The following is a 21,649-nucleotide window of genomic DNA, read 5'->3' as shown; positions in this document are numbered from 1 at the left end:
CATCTTTAAACTATTTGTTGAGCCTTGCATTTTAAAAGCTAAGCTATTGAAAATGAGGTAAGGTTGATTAATTTGCTTTGAAAACTTAATAATGAAGGTGTTCAGGTAAATTGACTAGCCATTTATGTATTGGTATAGATAGCCATTGCATTCTAATCCTGGGGCATCACTCTATTAATTCTGTGATAAATGAGATAAAAAATGGTTCATTTAAATTTTACATGAGGGAGTGTTTTTTTGTAGGCTGGGTATAATGTCAGTGCTGAGGCCCAGAGATGAGCAGGTTCTAGTCTTTGTGGCGTCCTCATTATGTTCGCAGTAAGCAATAATGAAGAATTGATGAGAGCATGTGCTGGAGCAGAAGTTTTCCTGGGGATGTCCAAGAAAACTACACGGGGAGTGATATTTTATCTGTTGAGGAAAGTTACTTAGGGGGTCAACGAACATGAGAATGAAAGTTCTATAAAGATAGGATCATGTCTTGTTTGATGCTGTGTTCCCAGAACTCAGGATATTTGGCTCCATCAGGATCATGGTGTCTTTTTTGAAGGAACAGGGAAAAGAATACCATGAGAAACATCAATTCGTTGTTGACTTGCAGTGAAGTCTGTTCAGGTTCCTTTCCAGTCCTCTGGACAGGGATGATGAACTCCTTCATCTTATGGCTACAAAATGAGGAGTTAGAGACAGTAAAAGAAAAGGAAACAAATGCTTATAGGTAGGTAGCTTCGATTCCGTAGCCTACATGGAATCTCAGTGAGCTGTGTGAGAATAGGCCGTTGGCTCTGAGGAAGGTGGCAGGCACCCGAAACAGTTGACAAGTCAGGGCAGCTAGATGTGGGGCAAAGAGTAAAGATGCAGATATTAGTGAGGAGTTTGTGGTTTTACTTTGAAAGCTCTTCCAGGCCTTGACAGGAGTTAAATTATTTTAATGCAGCCCCCAATACCACGTCCCCCCCTAAAAAAGGGGGGGGATTTTTTCATGATGTGGCTTCAGCCATTTTCAAGCACTGGAGCACTGTCATCCCATTGTTCATCGATTTGCTTGAGTGGGCACCAGTAACAACAGCAACATTTGTTGTTACTGTTTTCGGCATATTGAATACGCCACAGGTAGCTTGGCTCAACGGTGCGGATGGGATAGTCTCAGTAGCTTGCTGGGCTCTCTGAGAGAGATGGAGGAACCAAACCTGGGTTGGCTGTATACAAGGCAAACGCCCTGCCATTTTCAATATTATTTTAATTTTATTCCATCCCAGCAGTGTTTTCTTTCATTTATATTTTTTTGTTTGGGTTTGGTTAGGGTTTTCCTACAGGGCTCAGGGCCCATTCTTATTTTTATTTTTATTTTTTTGGTTTTTTTGGGGTCACACCTGGCGATGCACAGGGGTTACTCCTGGCTCTTCACTCAGGAATTACTCCTGGCGATGCTCAGGGGACCATATGCGATGCTGGGATTAGAACCCGGGTCAGCTGCGTACAAGGCAAATGCCCTACCCGCTGTGCTATCACTCCAGCCCCCCACTCTTATTTTTTTTTAAATTTTTTTATTAGTGAATCACCGTGAGGTATAGTTACAGACTTAACAAACTCCTGTGCTTGCATTTCAGTTACACAATGGTTGAGTACCCATCCCTCCACCAGTGCCCATTCTCCACCACCAATGCATCCCTCCCACCACCCGCACCCCGCCTCTGTGGCAGGGCATTCCCTTTTGCTCCCTCTCTCCTATGGGGTGTTGTGGTTTGCAGTAGAGATGTTAAGTGGCCATTGTGTTCGGTCTGCAGTCTGCTTTCAGCCTGCCTCTCCCATCCCAAGGCACCCACTCTTGATAGTTCTTAGCCAGACGGCTGCGTGGATGGGTCCTGAGATGCGATCCTGGTCCTGTTCAGGCCCATTGGTGCTGGAGCCCACCAGGACCGCACGTGGTGGTGCTCAGGCTGCGTTTGGTGCTGCACGTGGCTGGATGGTGCCCACCATAAAACTCGGGTTCCTGCACTTGCAGCTCCCGTTTTCCTGACTAATTCCCTGACCACTTCTCATGTCTTTCAAAACTGCTGACAGGACTCGATTTTATCCATACACATACATCCCTAGCTGATGAAGATGTTAAAAAAGGAACATGACCTCTATAACAGCGTTGCTTGGTTTTGCTTTTGGTTTTGTTCTTTCCATTCTTTAAGGTGCTCAGGGCTTAGTCCATGCTGTGTGCTTGGGGATCACGGTGGTCCTCAGGGAACATCTGGGGTGTTTGGGTTCTAGTCCATGTCAGCCATGTGCAAGACAAACGCCCTACCTGCTATACTACTTTTTTGGCCCCAACACTATTATTACACTATTATCTGAAACAAAATTGGCAAGTCCTTGGTATCTCTGAGACCTGCTTCTTACTCATGTTCCCTGAGTTGTCTCATAAATGCTTTTGTTACAGTTGATTTGCTCGAATCATTATTGAAGCAAGGTTGAGATCTCGAAATTAGAATGAAAACCTTGAGCTTGTTTTTGTGGCATCTTTCCAGTGACTTGTATTCACAGTTTCTAGTTGGACTTGACTCGGGATGGTGTTTTGCCAGGTGAATAAGGGAGGGGAAAGAGGTAGAGGGTAAAAGGATAATAACCATGCCGTGTACCTGTGTCGTAGACTACTTTACAACCTCTGACCTCTGTGCTCACAGCTGTCTGTGGGTAGCTCTTCTTCGACGTTCTGCAAGTAAACACATCAATTCTCCCTCCTCCTTCTCCCTCCTCCTTTAATTGCTCTCATTCCTCCCACTTTCCTATTCTGAGAAATTATTCAGTCATCAAATGCTATTGGGTAATTTCTGTGTGATGAGCAGTACTCTGGGCTTCTGGGGCTTAGCTTGCGTCAGGGCAGCCGAGCCTTGAGCCTTAGGTGATAGCTACACGGTGGGTGGGCTTCACTCACAGTTGCCTTGTCTACTTGGGCTGACTTTTCTGGTGCAGCTTGGGTATCCCTTGCGGGGAAGCCTTCCCTCTCTGAAAACTCCTGGCTTTTCCCTTTACTTGGCGGCTTTTCATTTCTCTTGCCTCCTCCACTTTTAACCTGCCGGGATACTCCAGGAGAATGGAGTCTCGCTCTTCAGTTTTTCACTCCTGTCTGTCTCAGCACTGTGACACAGCCCACCCCCCCTCCCCGGCCAGCCCTTAGGAGAGCCCAGGGCCAGGGTGCACAGGGGAAAATTGCATGAATGGGGGCCATGGCATGAGACGAGGGGCCAACTGGTAGAACAGGGAGGGGGCAGAGGAAGAAGGCAGGCTCGGAAGGGGGCTGCAGTGGAAGTAGGGTTGAGAAACCCGTTCTGGTGTGCAGGTGACACTCTGAACTTGGTTGAATGAATGGGTCAGTCTGCATTTGGCGGCAATCACTCCAGCAATAGTAAGGCTGAGATTAAAATACAGATGTGCCAGGGCCTCAAAATGAGCAGCCATATATAACTGCTTACCTGTTCCTACTGGGTGCTGGGTTTTTTTTTTGTTTTGTTTCATTTTGTTTCTTGGGTCACAGCCGGCAATGCTGGGGGAACCGTATGGGGCGCCCGGAATTGAACTCCGGTTGGGCACATGCAAAGCAAGCGCCTGACCCACCCCACTGTTCTCTCTGGCCCCACCAGATGGTGGATTTTGTTTGTCCTCCTGTAAGCTAACTTTCACATAGCCTATATGATTTTCTCCTCCACTTCTCTAAAATGAGCCGTTTCTGTTTATTTATCTTTTTATGAGATGCCCATATCCAGCAGTGCTCTGGGGTTATTCCTGGCTTTGCACTTAGGAATCCCTTCTGGTGGGCTTGAGGGGCCATACCGGTTGCCGGGGCTTGGGCCCCAGTCAGCCGCGTGCGCAGCATACACCCTACCCTACCCGCGCTACTATTTCCCGCCCCTCTCCCCCCCTCCCCGTGACCAGTATTTAATATGTAGTCATTTTAAAAACAAAGCTATATAGTCATTTTCAAAATGAACCTAAGAATGCAGATGTGATGCTTTAGTTAATCATTTAATTTAGTGTAAAGATTTTTAATATTCTCTTGTCAGTCATATTCCCAAAGTATTTTCATTAGACCATTGTTTTCCACAGGCAATCCTGGGAGTGCCCCATTCATCTGAACAGAGATATGATGCGGAATTCTTTAAGAAGTTCAGGAATCAGAATATTGTTCTCTCAGCAAGAACTTATGCTCGGGTAATTTCTTTTGTTTTGTAAATATGATTATTAACACTTTTAAGTTGTGTAGTTAACGTTATCACTTGCTTATACTATTACTTCTTTTTTGATCATATGAATAAATATGGAGAAAATAGAATACTACTTTATTTTTACTCATCATTCTGAGTTTTAAAAAGTAATAATTCTTATAGTGTTCAGTTGAGAAATGTGATTGACTAGAAAAAGTCAGGGTTATTTCAAAACATTTTATATCACAGATCTTAAAAAGATTATTTTACGTTTTCAATGTCATGCAGTTACTACTTTATTTATAAAATTTACAACTGAAACTTACCCTTTGCGCTTTTGTGCAGGAAAGTAATGTACAGGCTGTAGAAATTCTGTTCACTTACCATGGATCTGACTTGCTTCCTCATCGTCTTGCAATTCTCTCCAACTTCCCAGAGACCACCTCACCACATGAATATTCTGTTTTGCTCCCTGAAGCTTGGTATGTGACGGCATTAACTAGATTAACTGCATTGACTGTATTTCACTTTTTGTTTGATGCTGACTACCTTGTGTTTAGAAAAAAAGTAATTTGACTTATCTTTTTGTTTCTTATTATAGAATTATTTCTAACTTTCTTGCAAATTATCCTGATACCAGAATGTGTCTGCCCTAACCTAATGAATGTGAATTTTCTGTTTCTTTCTTTTTTATTTTTTTAAAGCCTTCAGATTTTTCAGCTGTGACTCAATATATATTGTTTTATGGTTGAGAACCACATCTAGAATTAACGTATTTGTTGGAATTGGTTTTATTTTTTAGAAATTGAAGTATAGTTCTTCTTTGGGGGTGAGTGCTCCCAAGCTGTGCTCTGGGAGCCTGGGGACCCCTTTCATTGATACTCAACCAGCTGGGCCTGCTGCTCTCTGACGGGGCCCAAGAACTGGTGATCTTGGGCCCTGCAGTGCTGGGGACCACCAGGCCCTCCCGCCCCAGCCCCACGGATGCTGAGGGGACCATGAGGTGCCGGGATTCAGGCCTGTTGGCATCTCTGGGCCCTCGAAGTGTAGCTCTAACAAAATTAGATTGTAAATAGGTCCCTCTAAGACAGGAAGGTGCAAGGCTCTCTTCTCTCAACATTCCTGGGAAATTTCAAGGCATGAGACAAATGGGAAATCAAAGTAGCTCTTTGTTACTAGGTAGACTCATTCTCCTTTCAGCTCAGGGCATTTGAACACTGGGCTGGAATGTGACATGTGACATGTCTTTTAGCTGATGGGATCTGTACTCTGTGGTGGGTTTTCAGAAGTTAGAACATCTCTTGAGAGTGAAGAAAAGACAATATTCTTGCTCTGTGCACGGCTCTAAGATGGCCGGCCTTTCTGCTCTAACTGGGAGCAGAAAGATGCTCAGAGCCCCTCCAGAGGGAGGTGGCAGTAGTGCCCAATTGCGAGACCCTTTACAGCCAGTGAACTGCCTCCCAGAAAATGTTCAGCATTCACTGCCTGTTCATTCTTCTCGAATTTTAATTTATTCTTTTAAAACTAGATATTTCTTGCGATACATATTCATATTGTATAATTTTAGTGACAGGTGAATGGCTAGATAGGAAACCTGTTTATAAAGTATAAAACCCTATAGGCATTTCAAATGGAAATCATCGTTATAGACTTTAGCTATCGGCAGTTTATAGCTTATAGCTTACAATTCACAACGTATAGATGTCCTTGGGAATGGGTATCATTTACCTTCCCAGTTCCTCTCCCAGTGTCTCTACCTAATACCATAGTTTTCGGTGCTGCTGTTACTGTCCGACACAGAGTAATTACTATGCATTTACCACATACTACCACGTACCTGCTTTTCAAGCATCCTGTTTTTTGTTTGCTTGCTTGCTTTTAGCCCACACATGGCAGTGCTCAGGACTGATGCCTAGCTCTGTGCTCAGGAATTACTCTTGGGAGCCTAGGGGGACCATACCAGCTAGAACCTGGGCTGGCCATGCACATGGCAAAGGCCCTACCTGCCCTATCGTCCTGTGCCACACAGATCCTGTTTTAATATTGTCTCTGTTGTTACATAAAGCTGAGATGTCTAGAACTTAGTGTGTTCAGCTCTTTGTAAGTGTAACCAGTATTTGAACCTGTATTTAAAGTTGTAGGTTACTCAGCTTTAAAATTTCAGTGATTTTACACTCTTCTTACCACTAAACAAAGATTTAATAAGATAGAGCTGGAAAAAATAAGGGGGTTTGCTGAGATGGAACAGAGGTTACGGCACTGTATTTGCATGTGCTTGTGGCCATGAACCCGGTTTCAAATCCCAGTGCCCCATATGGTCCCCTAGGCTCCAGCAGGCATGGCCCCTGAGCACAGAGCTCGAAACGCCTCCTCAGCACTGCCAGGTATGCTCTACACACACACACACACACACACACACACACACACACACACACACACACACACACACACACACACACACACACACACACACAGCGCGAAAGAACACTCTTACGATACTCTGTTCACTTTTTGAAGCATTTTCTTTTAGGTTGGGATAATGATATAAAAATATGTTTTGGAGCATATGTTGCCCGAGTCCATGTGCTGCTTGTGCCTACGTGGCTGAGCACATGTGGTGGCCGAGCACATGTGTCGCCCGCATCTCCCCTCTTGGGATGTGTACTTTCTTGCTTTCCTGTCTAAAGCTGGGGTGTGTGTAGGGCTTCTCTCCGCCCTTGGAGAAGCCTGGGTTTCTCTCTTGAGCGCGTTACTCTCCACTCCCTCCCACTTTCTCTTTCTCCTTCCCTTCAAAACTTCCAAATAAAATCTGTTTTACTAAAAAATGTGTTTTATAAGTATTTCAGAATGTAGTTTGGTTTTTTGCTTCTTGGTCATCTTCCCTCCCTCCCTCCCTCCCTCCCTCCCTCCCTCCCTCCCTTCCTCCCTTCCTTCCTTCCTTCCTTCCTTCCTTCCTTCCCTCCCTCCCTCCCTCCCTCCCTCCCTCTCTCCTTCCTTGCTTCCTCTGCTTTTTGGGTCGCACCCAGTGATACTCAGGGATTGCTCCTGGCTCTGCACTCAGGAATTGATCAAACCCGGGTCGAGTGCATTCAAGGCAAACTCCCTCCCTGCTGTACAATTGCTCCACCCTCCTGGTCATTTTCAAGAGATCTAATCTGAATGAAAATTTTCTTTCTACCATAAATTAGTAAAATTTGGAAAAGGACTTTATATCTTTAGATTTTTTTGGTCATTTTTTCCCCATGTGCTTAAATGTACTTTCTGTTTTTGTCTTCTGATGAGTGCTCAGATAAACATTTGATAAAACTGCGAGTTGGTTTATAAACTAGTTGCTTGACAGTGCCCCGTGCTATATGTTTTTATGTATTATCTTTCGGTTTTTGGGTTTCTCGACCATGCCCCCTGTGCTCAGGGCTTGCCCTGACTCTGTGGTTGGAGATCCCTCTTGGGGCCGTGGGGCGGCTCAGGCGAGGCCAGCGTGCTCCACTCTCTCTCCTGCCCCTGAGAAATCCAGCAGCAGATGGTTTCCTTAGAGGACCTACCAGAACCATGTAGATTATTAGAAATTCTTTAGGCACACCATATTGCAGCAGAGGGTCAAGTAACTGAGGTCAAGTCATTTTGAATCTTTGTTTTGGGATATGTTGCCTGGATAATTCAAAAGTGACTTTTTAAAAAAATTTTTTTGAGCAGAGAGACTTCCCACACAGTGCTTGGTGGGCTAGGGGCCGCTCCCAGCCATTCTTAGCTGTTGGTCTGGACCATCCAATCTTAGCTGCTCTGGGGCTGCAGTGCCAAGGCCACCAACACCATTCCCAGTGATGCAGGATGGGGTCATCAGACTAGCCCCGTGCACCCTCCGCGCTCTCCCTGGCCCAAGATGCTGACTTCCTATGAGTCTTGAAGTGATTTTTATTTTCAACACATTGAGGAAAAAAAATTTTTTTTTTTTTTTTGCTTTTTTGGGTCACACCCAGCGATGCTCAGGGGTTACTCCTGGCTTTGCACTCAGGAATTACTCCTGGCAGTGCTTGGGGGACCATATGGGATGCCGGGGATCGAACCCGGGTCGGCCGCGTGCAAGGCAAACGCCCTACCCGCTGTGCTATCGCTCCGGCCCCGGAAAAAAATTTTTTTTAAATATTTTCTTTCTTAAGAAAGTCTTTCACATTAAGCATATTTTTGCTGTAGTTAAAAGAGATGAATAAAAGGTTTTAATATATCTCTGTTTCCTTCTAATTTCATGTGACTGTCAAGCAAAACCACATTCTGTTTCAGGTGTCACTTTTTCTATGAAGTCCTTCATAAGTTTTCCTTTCACTATATTTAGGTACTTCTTTGTCCTTTCTTGTAGTTTTACATCTTTTATATTGTATTATCATCAGTCATTTTAAGTTTTGCTTTACTCCTACATTTTAAAAAGAACCAAACACCCAGCCTTTAACCGTAAACTCTTTTTTGGGGGTTGGTGTGTTTGTTTGTGTTTGTTTTGGGGCCACCCCTGGTGGTCCGTAGGGGCTATTCCTGGTTTTTCACTAAGGCATCACTCCTGTGGGGTTTGCAGACCATATGAGACTCCAAGGTTTAAACCCAGGTTGGCTGTGGGCAAGACAAAATGCCCTCCCAGCTGCACTATTGCTCTGATTCCGGCCTACACCCCCCTCCCCCCATTCATTTCCCAGCTAACTCTTGAGCCCAGTGGGTGTCTTTGTAGCCCTTCTCTCTCTGTATCATCTTTGTGTAGAGAATACCCTGGGAGTGTTTGTGATCTACATAAATTAGGTTCATCTTGTGTCTGTTTAGAAATGAGAGAAAGGAAGTCCTGAGAGGAGTGTGAGCAAATCTTCTCTCATCTGTAAATTTGGGATGGTCACCGAGGAGGGATTCCCGGGCTGCACTGACCTTAGTCACTGTGTTATCCCTGGGGCTGCGCTGGCCTTACAGTGAGTTTAGTTTTGAGCTCAGAGTTACAACCTGCACTCTTTTCTTTTCTTTTCTTTTTTTTTTTTGCTTTTTGGGTCACACCTAGCAATGAACAGGGGTTACTTGTGGCTCATGCACTCAAGAATTTCTCCTGGCGGTGCTCAAGGTACCATATGGGATGCTGGGAATTGAACCTGGGTCGGCCACGTGCAAGGCAAATGCCCTACCCGCTGTGCTATCACTCCAGCCCCACAACCTGCACTCTTGTCTTTATCCAAAGTGATATTCTAAGGGACACAGATCAAAAAGATAAATTTCTAGACTTTTTTTTTTTTTTTTGAGGAGAATTGTATTCTTTTTTTGACTACTTGCTGCTTGTCTTCAAGTCACTTGGAACCATTTGGTGAGATGAACACAGAGTGTATGATTTGTTGGAATACAAATGCTTTTCCCTCTTACCTACTCAACATTTTCTGAGTGCCTTCATGGGCCTGGCACTATGGTGAGGATTTTCAAATGAGTAAAACAGTTCTTAGCAGGAGTTACGAGGTGCTTTACAAACTAATGGAAATTTCTGCTTTTACAGCATCATGTTTTCAAACCGAGGAAGAAATAAGAATTGAAAAACTAAATCTTGAACCTTTTCTACTTTATATTCTTCTCTTCAGTTTCTGTGTTCAGAAGCAAGTAAAAAGAGAGCTTGCTACTTCTTTGTTTACTGCCTTACATCATTATAGAAGTGTGTGTGTGTGTGTGTGTGTGTGTGTGTGTGTGTGTTTCTTTGCTTCTGAGGCCACGTGATTGATGCTCCAGTGTGCCTCAGGATTGTGAGGTGTCAGGGATCAACCCTCCTGTGCGTTAAGCACGTGCGCAGCTCCTTGAACTGTGTCTCTCTGCTCTCTGGTTTTGTGTATTTTTTTCATTTTTGGTGAGAGTGTTCATTTCTCAGCATCAGAGCCTGAGTTTCATTCTGCTTTATCTTCCATTTTATCCTGCTTTATCAGCTCGCATTTTGTAAGTAACAGTGACTCCTAAATAATCTGTTGACTTTGTTTGAATCATGTCTGTGTGCTTCCTGTCAGCCTGCTGTCCTCAGTTTGCTGGCAGGATGGTTGGGTCTGATTTGGGGGTGGGGGGATGGAGGCTGCCCACCCTACTCTGAGAAGAACCCAGAGCTCTCAGCCTCAAGACTGGTGTGCCTGGAATTTTTGGCAATATAGTGACTCAGTAGAGCTTAGTAATGAGTCAGTAGTAGTGGAATTGGCTGTTGGTATCATATTTTCATTCTTAAGTGCAGTTGGCATTGAGGAAATGTGACTAAATTTTGTAAACATTGAAATTTCATTGTCTGAGTTACACCTTTGTTCTAAAGTGCAGAGGAAATTTTTGTTATTTTCCAAAATTTGCCAATAGAGAATTTTTGTTAAGGTATAGTTTATCACTTAGTATATTTTACTTAGTATTACTTAGTATATTTTACTTAGTATTTCTTTTTTATATTGTGAAGCAAGATGGTTTTCATTAGAGTTTATTAAGAAAGATGTGAGGGAGCTGGAGCGACAGCACAGCAGGTAGGGCATTTGCCTTGCAAACGGCTTCCAAGCATCCCATATGGTCCCCCACGCACCGCCAGGAGTAATTCCTGAGTGCAGAGCCAGGAGTAACCTCTGTGCATTGCCAGGTGTGACCCCCAAAAAAATAAAATAAAAAAAATAGAAAACAAAACAAAAAACTAGAAAGATATGAGGGGGAAAGAGAGAAGTATGCGTTAGAGAGAACACAGGTTTCTCTACAGTGGAAATAAGCAAACAGAGAAACATCTAGGCAAGCAGGAGAGATACTTGTTCAAATGAGAACATGGGCTTGAAGAGCAAGTCGGTATTTTTTTTTTTTCAATTGCGTTACTGAGCTACACTTACAAAACTTTCATGTTTGAATTTCAGTCATGCAAAGATCAAACACCTGTCCCACCCTTGTACATTTTCCACCACCAATGTCTTCAGTATCCCGGCCCCCCCCTCCCGCCATCCCACCCCTCCCCCTGCCTCTATGGCAGACAGTTTCCCTCTTATTCTTTCTTTACTTAGGGCATTATGGTTTGCAATACAGATAATGAGAGGATGCTTATAGAGAGACATTTTAGAAAAATGTCTTAGATTTTCCAAAGGAATTTTGTTTAAAAAAATTGTTTTGGTGCCCCAAAGACTGCCAAGAAGGTTGGATGTACAAGGACCTAGCTGTGATCCCTAGTACCTGATAGCCCTATTAGGGGGATAGTATACACTCACAGGTGTGACCCTTCTGCCCCCAGCACCACTGGGCCCTGGCAGCGCATGACCAGCTCTCACACTGAATCATCTAGAACTACACAGCTGGTCCATGTATTTGGGGGAGAGGTCTTGGACCACTTGAGCATTGCTCTGGGAGCTTTTCCCAGAAAGTATCTTCACAGGGGCCACACCTACAAAAACCCAGGCTTGATGATTTGGGTTTACTCCCAGCAGTTGTACATCACCTGTGTAGACCTAATAATTCAGTGCTTGGTCCATGGGTGTGACGCTGAGATCTCAGTGATTCTTGAGGGCCATCGGGGCCACCCAGTGGTACTTGGGGGAGGGGGGATGGTCACCAGGAGTGCATCATCTGGTGTCACTTTTTCATGTAGAGTGTCGGAGGTCAAATTCAGGGCCTTGCACATGCTCTGCACTTGAACTGTATCCTCAACCCCTAAAGGATTATTGTAAATGTTGCCCAGTGGCCAAGATTTGGAAATAACCCTAAGTTCCCAACAGCAGATGAGCAGATAAATTCTGGGCTATAAATACACAATGGAATAGTATTCAGCTATAAATAAAGATTTAATTTTCCATTTCTCTACAACTTGGATGAAAAACTGGAGTAAAGTGAATCAGAGAAGGACAAATATCGCATGATCTCATGCATGTGGAGTACGAAGACATGAAACAAAGGTATAGACAGTGGCCAGTGAAAATGAATCTTGGGATTCTGCCTATGGAACTGAAGTTGCCTAGGGCGCGTGTGGAGAGCCTCCACAGGACCGTGCTTAGTAAACAACACCTGTTTCTTGTTAATTGCACAGTGCTTCGAAAACAACTCCTAATAAGGAAATAGGATGTCCTGTCACGCCCACAAGGTGTAACTAGCCTATCAGCTGCAGACACTTGGGCGTAAACAAGCAGCGAGAGGTATATAAGGAGGGAAGCTGCCTAGCTAGCGGGTTCCTCCACGCTCCTCATCTTTTCTCCTCTTTCCCGTTTCCAATGATAGAAGGTCTCTGAATAAATCGCGGACCTAGGGATAGTCGTGGAGGGATATTGGCCCTCCGGTGGTCAGTGTGGTACAGGGACATGGTAAGCCTGAAGTATAAATGTCAATACTATTTTAAGTCATGATATCTCAATTTAAGAAATGGCCATTGATCTGAATATTTCCCAGAAAGAAGACATACAAATGATCAGTGCGTATGTGAAGTGTTGCTCAGGATCTTTACTCATCAGAGAAATGCAGATCAAAACCATAATGAGATACCATTTTGAACTTCTAAGTATGACATTATCAAAAAGACAAGGTCTTTTATTAACTAAAAGCACCTTTTACTACTGACTGCAGTAAAATTAGATATTGTGATTTCTTTCAAACATCGCAGTGAAGACTTTTTGTCCTTCTTAGGGAGGTATTTTAAATGTTAAATATCAGAGCTTTGTACTTATTCTAGTTTAAATTGCCTCACTTTTCTCATCTATAACAATTAAAAACTAGAGATTTCTGTTTTCAGTTATACTTTTCAAATATGCCAACTACATTGCAATGGAAGGAATGAACTCTAGTGTATGGAATTCAGAATATTTGGAACTATTTCATAACTTAAAAGAAAAAAATAGCTGTAGATATAGGAGTGACTCCTAACATTTCAAGCCGAGAGCTTGCTTGCTGGTAGATCTTTGGGGAGTGCTGTCCGTCCACTTGTCCTCTGAACTGGCTTGGTTCAGTGAGTATAGATTGCAGTGTTCACCTAGTTCTCATGGCTAAAGTTGTGCATCAGCAAATGCAAAATATGTGTTATGCTCATGTTGCTCTCCAATATATCAATTCATTGGAACAAATTTGCATTTTCAGAACATTACGGCATTACTGATTGTACAGTGCTATTAACTAAACTACAGATTTATTTGGACTTAACCATTTTCTCTGTCAGTATCTTTTTTTTTCTGTTTCAGTTTTCAATCTAGGACATCACATTGCATTTAGACATCATTTACTTTCAGTATATGAAAATAAATTGCCGTTCAATATCTGTCAAGTCCTTTGACATATATTTTCTAGATAGTGAAAATTTATACTCATGTTTATATTCCCTGATTATCCCCCAAATCGCCAAAGGAAGATTGAATTATATCTGGTATATTTTGGGATATTGCAATATTTAAAATCTTTTACAGTATAAGTGGCAACTCTGTGATAGAAATAAAATATCTGGAACGCCTCATTCTTTTCATCATCCTAGAGAAGCTGTTACTATAGCAACCTGGCATTTTGTTTGCTTGTGAATATCTGAGTTTAGTTAAAATGTTTGAAAGTTTGACTATAAAAGGCTAGCTGTAAGTGTAGGTGAACTACTTGTGTGAACTGCAAAATTGTATTTTAGATGTTTTTTCTAAATTTTCTAAATTTGTGATTGTATAAAATATTTGTTGACATAATTTTAGTCATTCTGCACTTTTACTTCTATAGCAATTTATATGACATACTAGTGAGGCTAAAAACCATGGCTGATTGAAAAATTTTGTCTCAGTTGTTTAAAACACATATGATGTCAACCTAATCTTAGATCAGTATCTGCCTAGTCCCATACGTAGGTATGCTAATGCTGTAGACTAGAAAACAGTGCTTTTACAAAACTGCTTTAGTTTAAACAACCTTGCAAACAAGTATAGACAATTTTAAGCTTAATCAACTAGTGGAAGTGTTTTCCTTTCAGTGGCTTCTGACACAGAAAGTGCTGTGCATATTTCCGTGTTTCCCAAGGGCACTTTGTTCCTTTACTAATCACAATCACCCCTTTCTAGTTTTCTTAGGACATTGTACCTATTGTACTCTAGTCTCATGTGACAGAAATCCAAAGTGCCTGGGATTTTTCTCTTTTCTGATTTTTATTTGGGAGTGTGACTGGGAAATTGTTTTCAGCCTTTTCTCCTCAATAGTAGATTTCTTTGGAACAACCGATTTGGATAATATATTTGTTTTCTGATGTCTCATTCTCTGGTAATTAGATATAATAAATGCTCTGTTTATAGTGATGCATGCACTTACAGTTAATAAGTGTTGGATGAGTAAATGGTTGTTATGTGAAAAGACTTAGAAAACATGCAAAAATTGTGATGAAGTAAAAAAATACAATTAAAAACACCCTTTTGAAACAGTATAGAAAGGAAACCTGTCTTTGACACTTCAGACCATCAGTAAGATGATTAACTGTTTGTCTTCTCATATAGCGCATTCATTAAGTTTTGCTCTCTGTTTTTATTTTTGGGCCACACCTGTCTGTGCTCAGGGGTTACTCCTGACTGCTTGGGCGACCATATGGGATGCTGGGATGCCGGAGATCCAATCTGAGTCAGCCACATGCAAGGCAAGCACTCCGCCTGCTGTGCATCACTCTGGCCCCTATTTTTCTCCTGTGTGTCATCCGTATATATCAAATTCTCTCTATATATACATATATAAAACAAAGTCATACATATATGTCATTTTGTATTGTTTTATATGTGTGTGTATGAGTGTCTCTGTGAATGAGAACCACTAGGACCATTTGATTAAGAAGCACTTTTAAGTTTATTTAAAAATATTTAAATATATATGGCATAAAATTTCACATCTTAAAACGTTTTTTATTGTGCTGTTCTGTAGTACTAGGGACATCTACTTTGTCTTACTACCAATTTTAAGAACTTTTTTGATCTTGCGAAACAAACTCTGTGTCCATTGAACAACATATAACACCCACATGTCCTTGCATTCCAGCCGCTGCCAGCTCCCAACCACTATTCTGCTTTCTCTCTAAATTTTACTATACAGTATTTATCTTTTTATATTGACTAGTTTCACTTAGCCTGATGTCCTCAAGGGCATGATCGTCTCAATAAATTAATTTGCAAATCAATAAGATTGAGAGTGGATTACCGGCTATCAGTCATGTAAACATGTTTCCTTATTTTTATATTGTTTTAGTATTATTATTCATATCTGCTCTGTACCCTTTTTTTCTCCTTTTTTTTAATTGAATCACCAAGAGATATAGCTACAAAGCTTTCATGTTTGAGTTTCAGTCATACAGTGATCGAACACCCATCCCTCCACACCAGTGCACATTTTCTACCACCAATGTCCACGGTATCTCCCCCACCCCCATCCCAAGCCTCTCCAGCCTCTATGGCATACAGTATCCCCTCTACTTTCTGCCTACTTTTGCAGCCTTCTCCTTTCTTCCAGTGATACTGTTGGGCTCACTGGGGCCATCACGCAGACACTTGGTTGTTTGTCGGAGACGGGATTTGTTGCATGCCGGTGCTTGTACCTGTTCTGGTTGGAGTTGTCGCAGCCGACTGGAGAGGCCGTGGCCCTCACACCTGTGCCTGCTCCCCTGGCTTCAGTGCTCCGACTTCTCTTTAGGTGTGGAGCTCACTGTGTTTGTGTGGAGGGAGGGGGCAGACTCCTCTTGTCATGGTGCTCACACACCTGGCTTGGGTGCAGCTTTGGTGGCTTGCAGGGGCAAGGATCCCTCTGGCAGGGCTGCTCGGACCCTGCTTCTGTGCGTAGAAGGCAACAGTAGTGACGGGATTCACAGAGCCTCATGCTTCAGCACAGACGCTGCGGGTTTGGAGTTGCCGGACCTTCCTCAGGCCCTGACAGGATTTCTGCCATGGAGCAGATCCTGCAGGTGAATCTGGTCACACACGTGGGCTGCTCAGTCAGTGTTATGTGACAGCGCATGGAGACACTTCCCTTCATCTTCTGGTGATAAGGACATTCAAACAGAATGGGACGTATCTCCTTTCGAATATGTTCTATTCTAATTCTTAGATTTGAATGGCGGAACATGGAAACTGAGTCTGTTATTTTACTGAAGGGGAGTTTGTCATAAAAGCAAAACATATTTACTTGTAGGACTCTTTATTTAGGTCTAATTGTTTTACCTTATTTTTTACATATTAATGAATAACTTACCCTTAAAAGATTACATTTATTTTTCTCTCTCTCCCTCTCTCTTTCTTTCCTCCCTTCCCCATACTCCCATTCTTGACATCTGAAAGGTAGATAATTTTTCACACCTTCAGTCTCCAATTGGTTATATATTGTAATAATTTGTATATTTTTTAAAGAGACGAAATAATATTTTTTATTACATTAAAATTTAGCCATCTTCCATTCACAAGGTCTCACTTTGGTTTACTTCCTCTCTTACTCCCTCTGTTTCTCCCTGAAAGTCATCAGAAAACTTTATCATAATGGATTGCTTGGCTTAGTTTAATTATATCTAATATCCTTAGTTTTGAGGATATTCTGGGAGTTTTTCTCTCAAGAGAAGCACGTTGATATTCCTGTCAAAACAGATGATAATTTTTGAATTTTAACTTCTTTGTGTGTGAAATAAATAGCTAATTATGGTTATATGTGAAACTGGTTTAGAACGTTAAGCATTTCTAAATTGCCTTATATTACTTCCTTTCCAATGAAAGAGCATTTTTTGGGGGACGGCCTCCCAAGCATCTTTCCCCGGGCCTTGGCACCACTCATGACATTACTCCAGCAGCCATGCTGGGTGGGTCAGTGCTTTGGTGCCCCTCAGACCTGGGAGAATTCAGCACCAGAAGGGGTCCACTCAGCAGTGCCCAGGGACTGTGTTGTGTTAGGCGCAGGCGTAGATCCCCGTGCAAGCAAAGCGTGGCCCCTGCCCCCTGTGCTGTCTCTGGCCCTGTAAGAACATTTTTAAGATGATTTAAAAAATTTTAAATTGAGTCACAAAAAATGGATGAGTCACAAAATTTTTCTATTTTAATAAAAATTTTGGAACCTCATGTTTCACATGCAGTCCTTGTACTAGGTTTTCAGTAGTATATAAAAATATGAATCAGATGTGGTTTCTGTCCACTAAATACTTAGAATGTAGTAGGGAAAATTAGGCAGGTTCAGTGTCAGTGTAACAATTATAAATTGAAACATATTCCATACAAGAAATATAGAATGAGAGGAGACTTAACCTTCTGTTATAAAGGAGTGAATTAGGAGTGGTTCTTGGATGAGTTAAGGTGTGAGCGAGGTTTTAAAAATTGATAATATTTTTGACAGTTTGAGGTTTGAATAAAGGAAAGAGCATTTCAGAAAGATGTGTAATATTTACCTTCGCCTACATCATAATCAATTTCACAACCTTTTCTTATATTGTTTAATCACAGTCTACAAGTTGTTTTTAATCAAGTTACTAATTGGAAATGAACGAATGTTGAGAATTTTAAACGATTGTTAATCTCTTTTTACTCTTGTTTTTATGTAGCGGGGTTCTATTCATAAAAGATTTACTTTTGGGACCGGATCGATAGTACAGTGGTTAGGGCGTTTGCTTTGCATGTGGTTGATCCAGGTTCAATCCCTGGCATCCCATATGGTCCCATTAGCATTGCCAGGAGTAATTCCTAATGCAGAACTAGGATTTTAAAAAAAAAATTACTTCCTTCCCTGAAAAATTTAAAATGTCATTTCTGAGAGCACTCCAGAGTAGTGCGTAGGGAGCTGGGGAATCAAACTCAGGATCACGCATGTAAAATGGCTTTCCAGCTCTTTGAGGGACCTTCGTGCCCCTAAAAAGGTATTTTTGTTGTTCTTTTTGGGTCACACGTAGTGTTTACAGATTGTCGCCTGGCATTGTTCAGGGCACTGGGTAGTGTTGGAGGTCGAACCTGGGGTTCCGACCTGCAGAGCATATACTCCCGCCTTTGAGCCATCTTCCCAGCGCCCATGTAAAGTAGTTTTTATTGGTCATATTTTTATTGTAGTAATGACATATCTAAGTGGAAGAACGAGTGATGGCATAATTGTGGAAAGATCGGGGCATTGCGTTCATGGGATTTTCGTATTCTTAAGGGAAAACATCTAAGTGTTTCTTTTCCCTTTGAAATTGAAAAGTTGATTAGTTATCTAGTCAAAATTCAGTTCCCATGTGTGCAGTTTATTTCTGAGCTGTTACGAGCAAACAGCAAGTTGGTTTGCATTTTCAACTTGGAACGTGTCTTTGGCCTTCTGTGCTCACTCTCAGTGGAGAGGGGTACGGTGAGTACTCTGCAAAGTGGGGACGGTTTCCAAAGGTTGTTTTAGGAAAGAGAGACCTAAGCGCCTCGCCTGCACGGAAGCAGGCCTGGGGCTGGAAGTGGGATAATTGGGTTGTGTGTTTCCTGGCACTTGAGCCCATTTTAGAGCTTGACTCATCTTGTTCTTATCTATGTACCTAAAGCACCAGAAAATATTGAGGCCTGTTTCTTTGATTCAGAAGGAAGAGAGGAGTTATTTCACGGTAATTTTTATGGGTTTTGCAAAGTATGTCAATATTTGAGAATTGCTGAAGACATGAGGGTGTACTGAGATATGAATCATTCTTTTATTTTATTTTATTTTATTTTATTATATTGAATCACCATGAGAAAAAAAAAACAAAGCTTTCAGGTATAAGTCTGAGTCATACAATGATTGAATTCTCATTCCTTCACCAGTACACATGTTCCACCACCAAGAACCCCAATATACCCCCCTCTCACCCAACCCCCACCTAAGTAGCTAATGATCTTCATTTTATTCTCTATACTTTGAATACATCCAATATCTCAATAGAGAACTCACTGTTATTGTTAGGAATTTCCCCCCAACAATCAGGCTTGCTGAAAAAGGCATCATTTAATAATTTCTTTTCATTGCTGAGAATGAAGATTCTATGAGCTTGCGCGGCCGCAATAGCGGCTGCACAGTTTTGGATTTCTGATATTTTAGTTCAGTTCACAGTCTAGATGCATGTCTGTAAGAAGCCGCTCTGGGTGCCAAAATGGGTTAGAAGACCTCTTGGATCCTAGTCTTTAGGAGCAGAGGGTCTGTTTCTCGAGCAGCAGCTCCAGATCTTATCTGGGCCGAGGGCGTGCCGGTACCGCCCCACCGCCCCCATCCCATGATCGCCTATGAGCCACAGCATTGCAAAGTTCCTACCTCTGGGTGGAAGTCTTAGGGGGTGGCTCTCGCCACGTGGATGATGCCGCCGCTGGCATTTTCTGCGCAGAAAAACAGGGTGGAAAGGGGAAATCCCTCCCATGGCGGCACATAGTCGTAGTACAGCTCACAGTCTAGATGCATGTCTGTAAGAAGCTGCTCCTGGTCCAAAATGGGTTAGAAGACCTCTGGGATCATAGTCTTTACCGAATCATTCTTTTATTTAGCATTTCATGATTGAGATGGAAGTTCAAAAAATCCACAAAACAGCTTGATGTTTCTTAAATGATTATAGCCTGTTTATCCATGAGATAAGTAGATATGGGGTTATTACCCTGCTGTCTGGGTGAGAAGTTTGAAAGACCCGAGTGAACCATGTCCTAAAATAGGTAGCACTGTAGCACTGTCATCCCATTGTTCATGGATTTGCTTGAGTGGGCGCCAGTAATGTTTCCAATGTGAGACTTGTTACTGTTTTTGGCATATCGAATATGCCACAGGTACCTTGCCAAGCTCTGCCGTGCAGGCGGGATACTCTTGGTAGCTTGCCAGGCTCTCCGAGAGGGATGGAGGAATTGAACCTGGGTTGGCTTTGTGCAAGGCACAGCCCCTATCAGCTGTGCTATTGCCCCCGTCCTGAATAGGTAATTGTTGAAAAATAATTTAAATTGTTTATATCTTAGTGTTTGTATGACTTGTCAAATGTTTTTAATGTGCCTTAATACAGTTCAAATTCCTGATTTTATTTAAAATTTGTACAATTAACTTTTTCTTATTTTTTATTTTTGCTTTTTTTTTTTTCAATCTCAAGGAGACTTTGAATTTCATGTTCTTATACAGAATTCTACAGGACAGTTTTCCTCTAGAGTATTGTTGAAAAGATAAGCTATAAATTATTTATCATATTTCCCATCGGGTTCAAGTTTTCAAAGAGCTTTTAATATATTATTCTGTTAATAAACAGTGAGTCTAATTTTGGTATTGCTGCACCTGTTCTGCTATTTCCCTTTTTTTTTTTGCTAAAGTTTTAAGCTCTTTTATTTAGTTTTAGGACCTCAGGGTAGCCTTCTTCAGTTTTCAAGGGTCTTTACATCGGGGTTCATCAGTGACACAGGTCTATAGTTTCTGCTTTTGTGATATTTCTGGCTGCTTTTGGTTTTAGGGTCATGTTTGCCTCAGAGAAGCTGTTTGGTAGGACCCAACCTGTGCCGTGGTCACAGGCCCACACCACAGATCCTGGGGCATTAGGAGGCCTGGGGACAGCAGGATGCTGCTGCAGACGGATGCTGACACTGGTCTCTACTTTTTTCCCAAAAGTAATTACATTACTTTTTGCTTACAAAAATAATGTATTCTCTTAGAAATCTGTTGGGAGCATCAGCATTACCTAATGATACCAAATGTTTCTCCTTTCATGGAAGTGACTCTATTTCCATTTTTCCTTTCTCCCAAAGTTTAAATTGTTTGACCGATAATTTCAGAACATGTGATCCTTAAGTAGATTATAGTATCTTCCAAATGGTTGAATTACCTCGGGAAATAGTTCCTGTAATTCTTTTTTATCACACAATGCCTTTTCCCTTCCAGATTTCATTAATATGTAAATACTTGTCTGTGTCAGCAGTAAATCTCTTTATCACACTATATTTAATTAACATATAAATAACCCCATGAGACACTTATTCCGGTTTCTGATATTGGCAAGCTTATTTAAATATTGTATTTTTAATACGTGAAACTTTATGAAGAATCAGAACCTTGTTTTGTAGACAAAGTAGATGCATTATTTAAGAAGTGTCTTGACCTCTGTATCAGTTTCATGTAATCCTAAAAGTTGAGTATTTATGGAGAAACATTGATGGCGTATATAAAGGATTGGGACTGTATGTCACGGTGCTGATGCACACCTGAAATTGAGAAGTTGCTAGGCTTCCTGACGAGCAGAGAAACGTTTGGTCAGAAACGTGGGCCTGTGGCCTGGCCCTGAGGCTTGCTACATGTGGCAGTTGGGGGAAGTCATTTAGCTTCTCTCCACTGCATTTTCTTCAGCTGTGAAATGAAAAAGTTGTTAGAAATATTATTACGATTAAGCAACCGAAGAGTCATATAATCTTTCACAGTTCCTAGCATATAGTTGATCCTCAGTTAATGGCACTGGTGGTAGAAATTGAAGCCATGTGCTAGCTGTGGCACCAGAAACTGGTTTTACGTTGTGCCGCTTGATAGGAATTTTGAGTTGTCGGTGACCTTTTAGTTTTAAGTGCAGT

At 41.9% G+C, this 21,649-nt stretch overlaps 1 protein-coding gene across 1 annotated transcript in view; it reads left to right on the top strand.

Moving 5' to 3' along the window:
* The window catches only part of NBAS (NBAS subunit of NRZ tethering complex), a 388,118-nt gene that overhangs the window by 108,242 nt on the left and 258,227 nt on the right, over nucleotides 1-21,649 (top strand). Inside the window, exons 20-21 of the mRNA XM_055121563.1 lie at nucleotides 4,096-4,200; nucleotides 4,539-4,675. Of these exons, the coding sequence (XP_054977538.1) occupies nucleotides 4,096-4,200; nucleotides 4,539-4,675 (242 nt within the window). The remainder of the gene's footprint in view (nucleotides 1-4,095; nucleotides 4,201-4,538; nucleotides 4,676-21,649) is intronic.

Source organism: Sorex araneus, chromosome X (assembly GCF_027595985.1).
Source record: "Sorex araneus isolate mSorAra2 chromosome X, mSorAra2.pri, whole genome shotgun sequence".
NCBI lineage: Eukaryota > Metazoa > Chordata > Mammalia > Eulipotyphla > Soricidae > Sorex > Sorex araneus.
The sequence above is the reverse complement of the archived record's forward strand: the minus strand, read 5'-3'. Positions and strand labels throughout refer to the sequence as shown.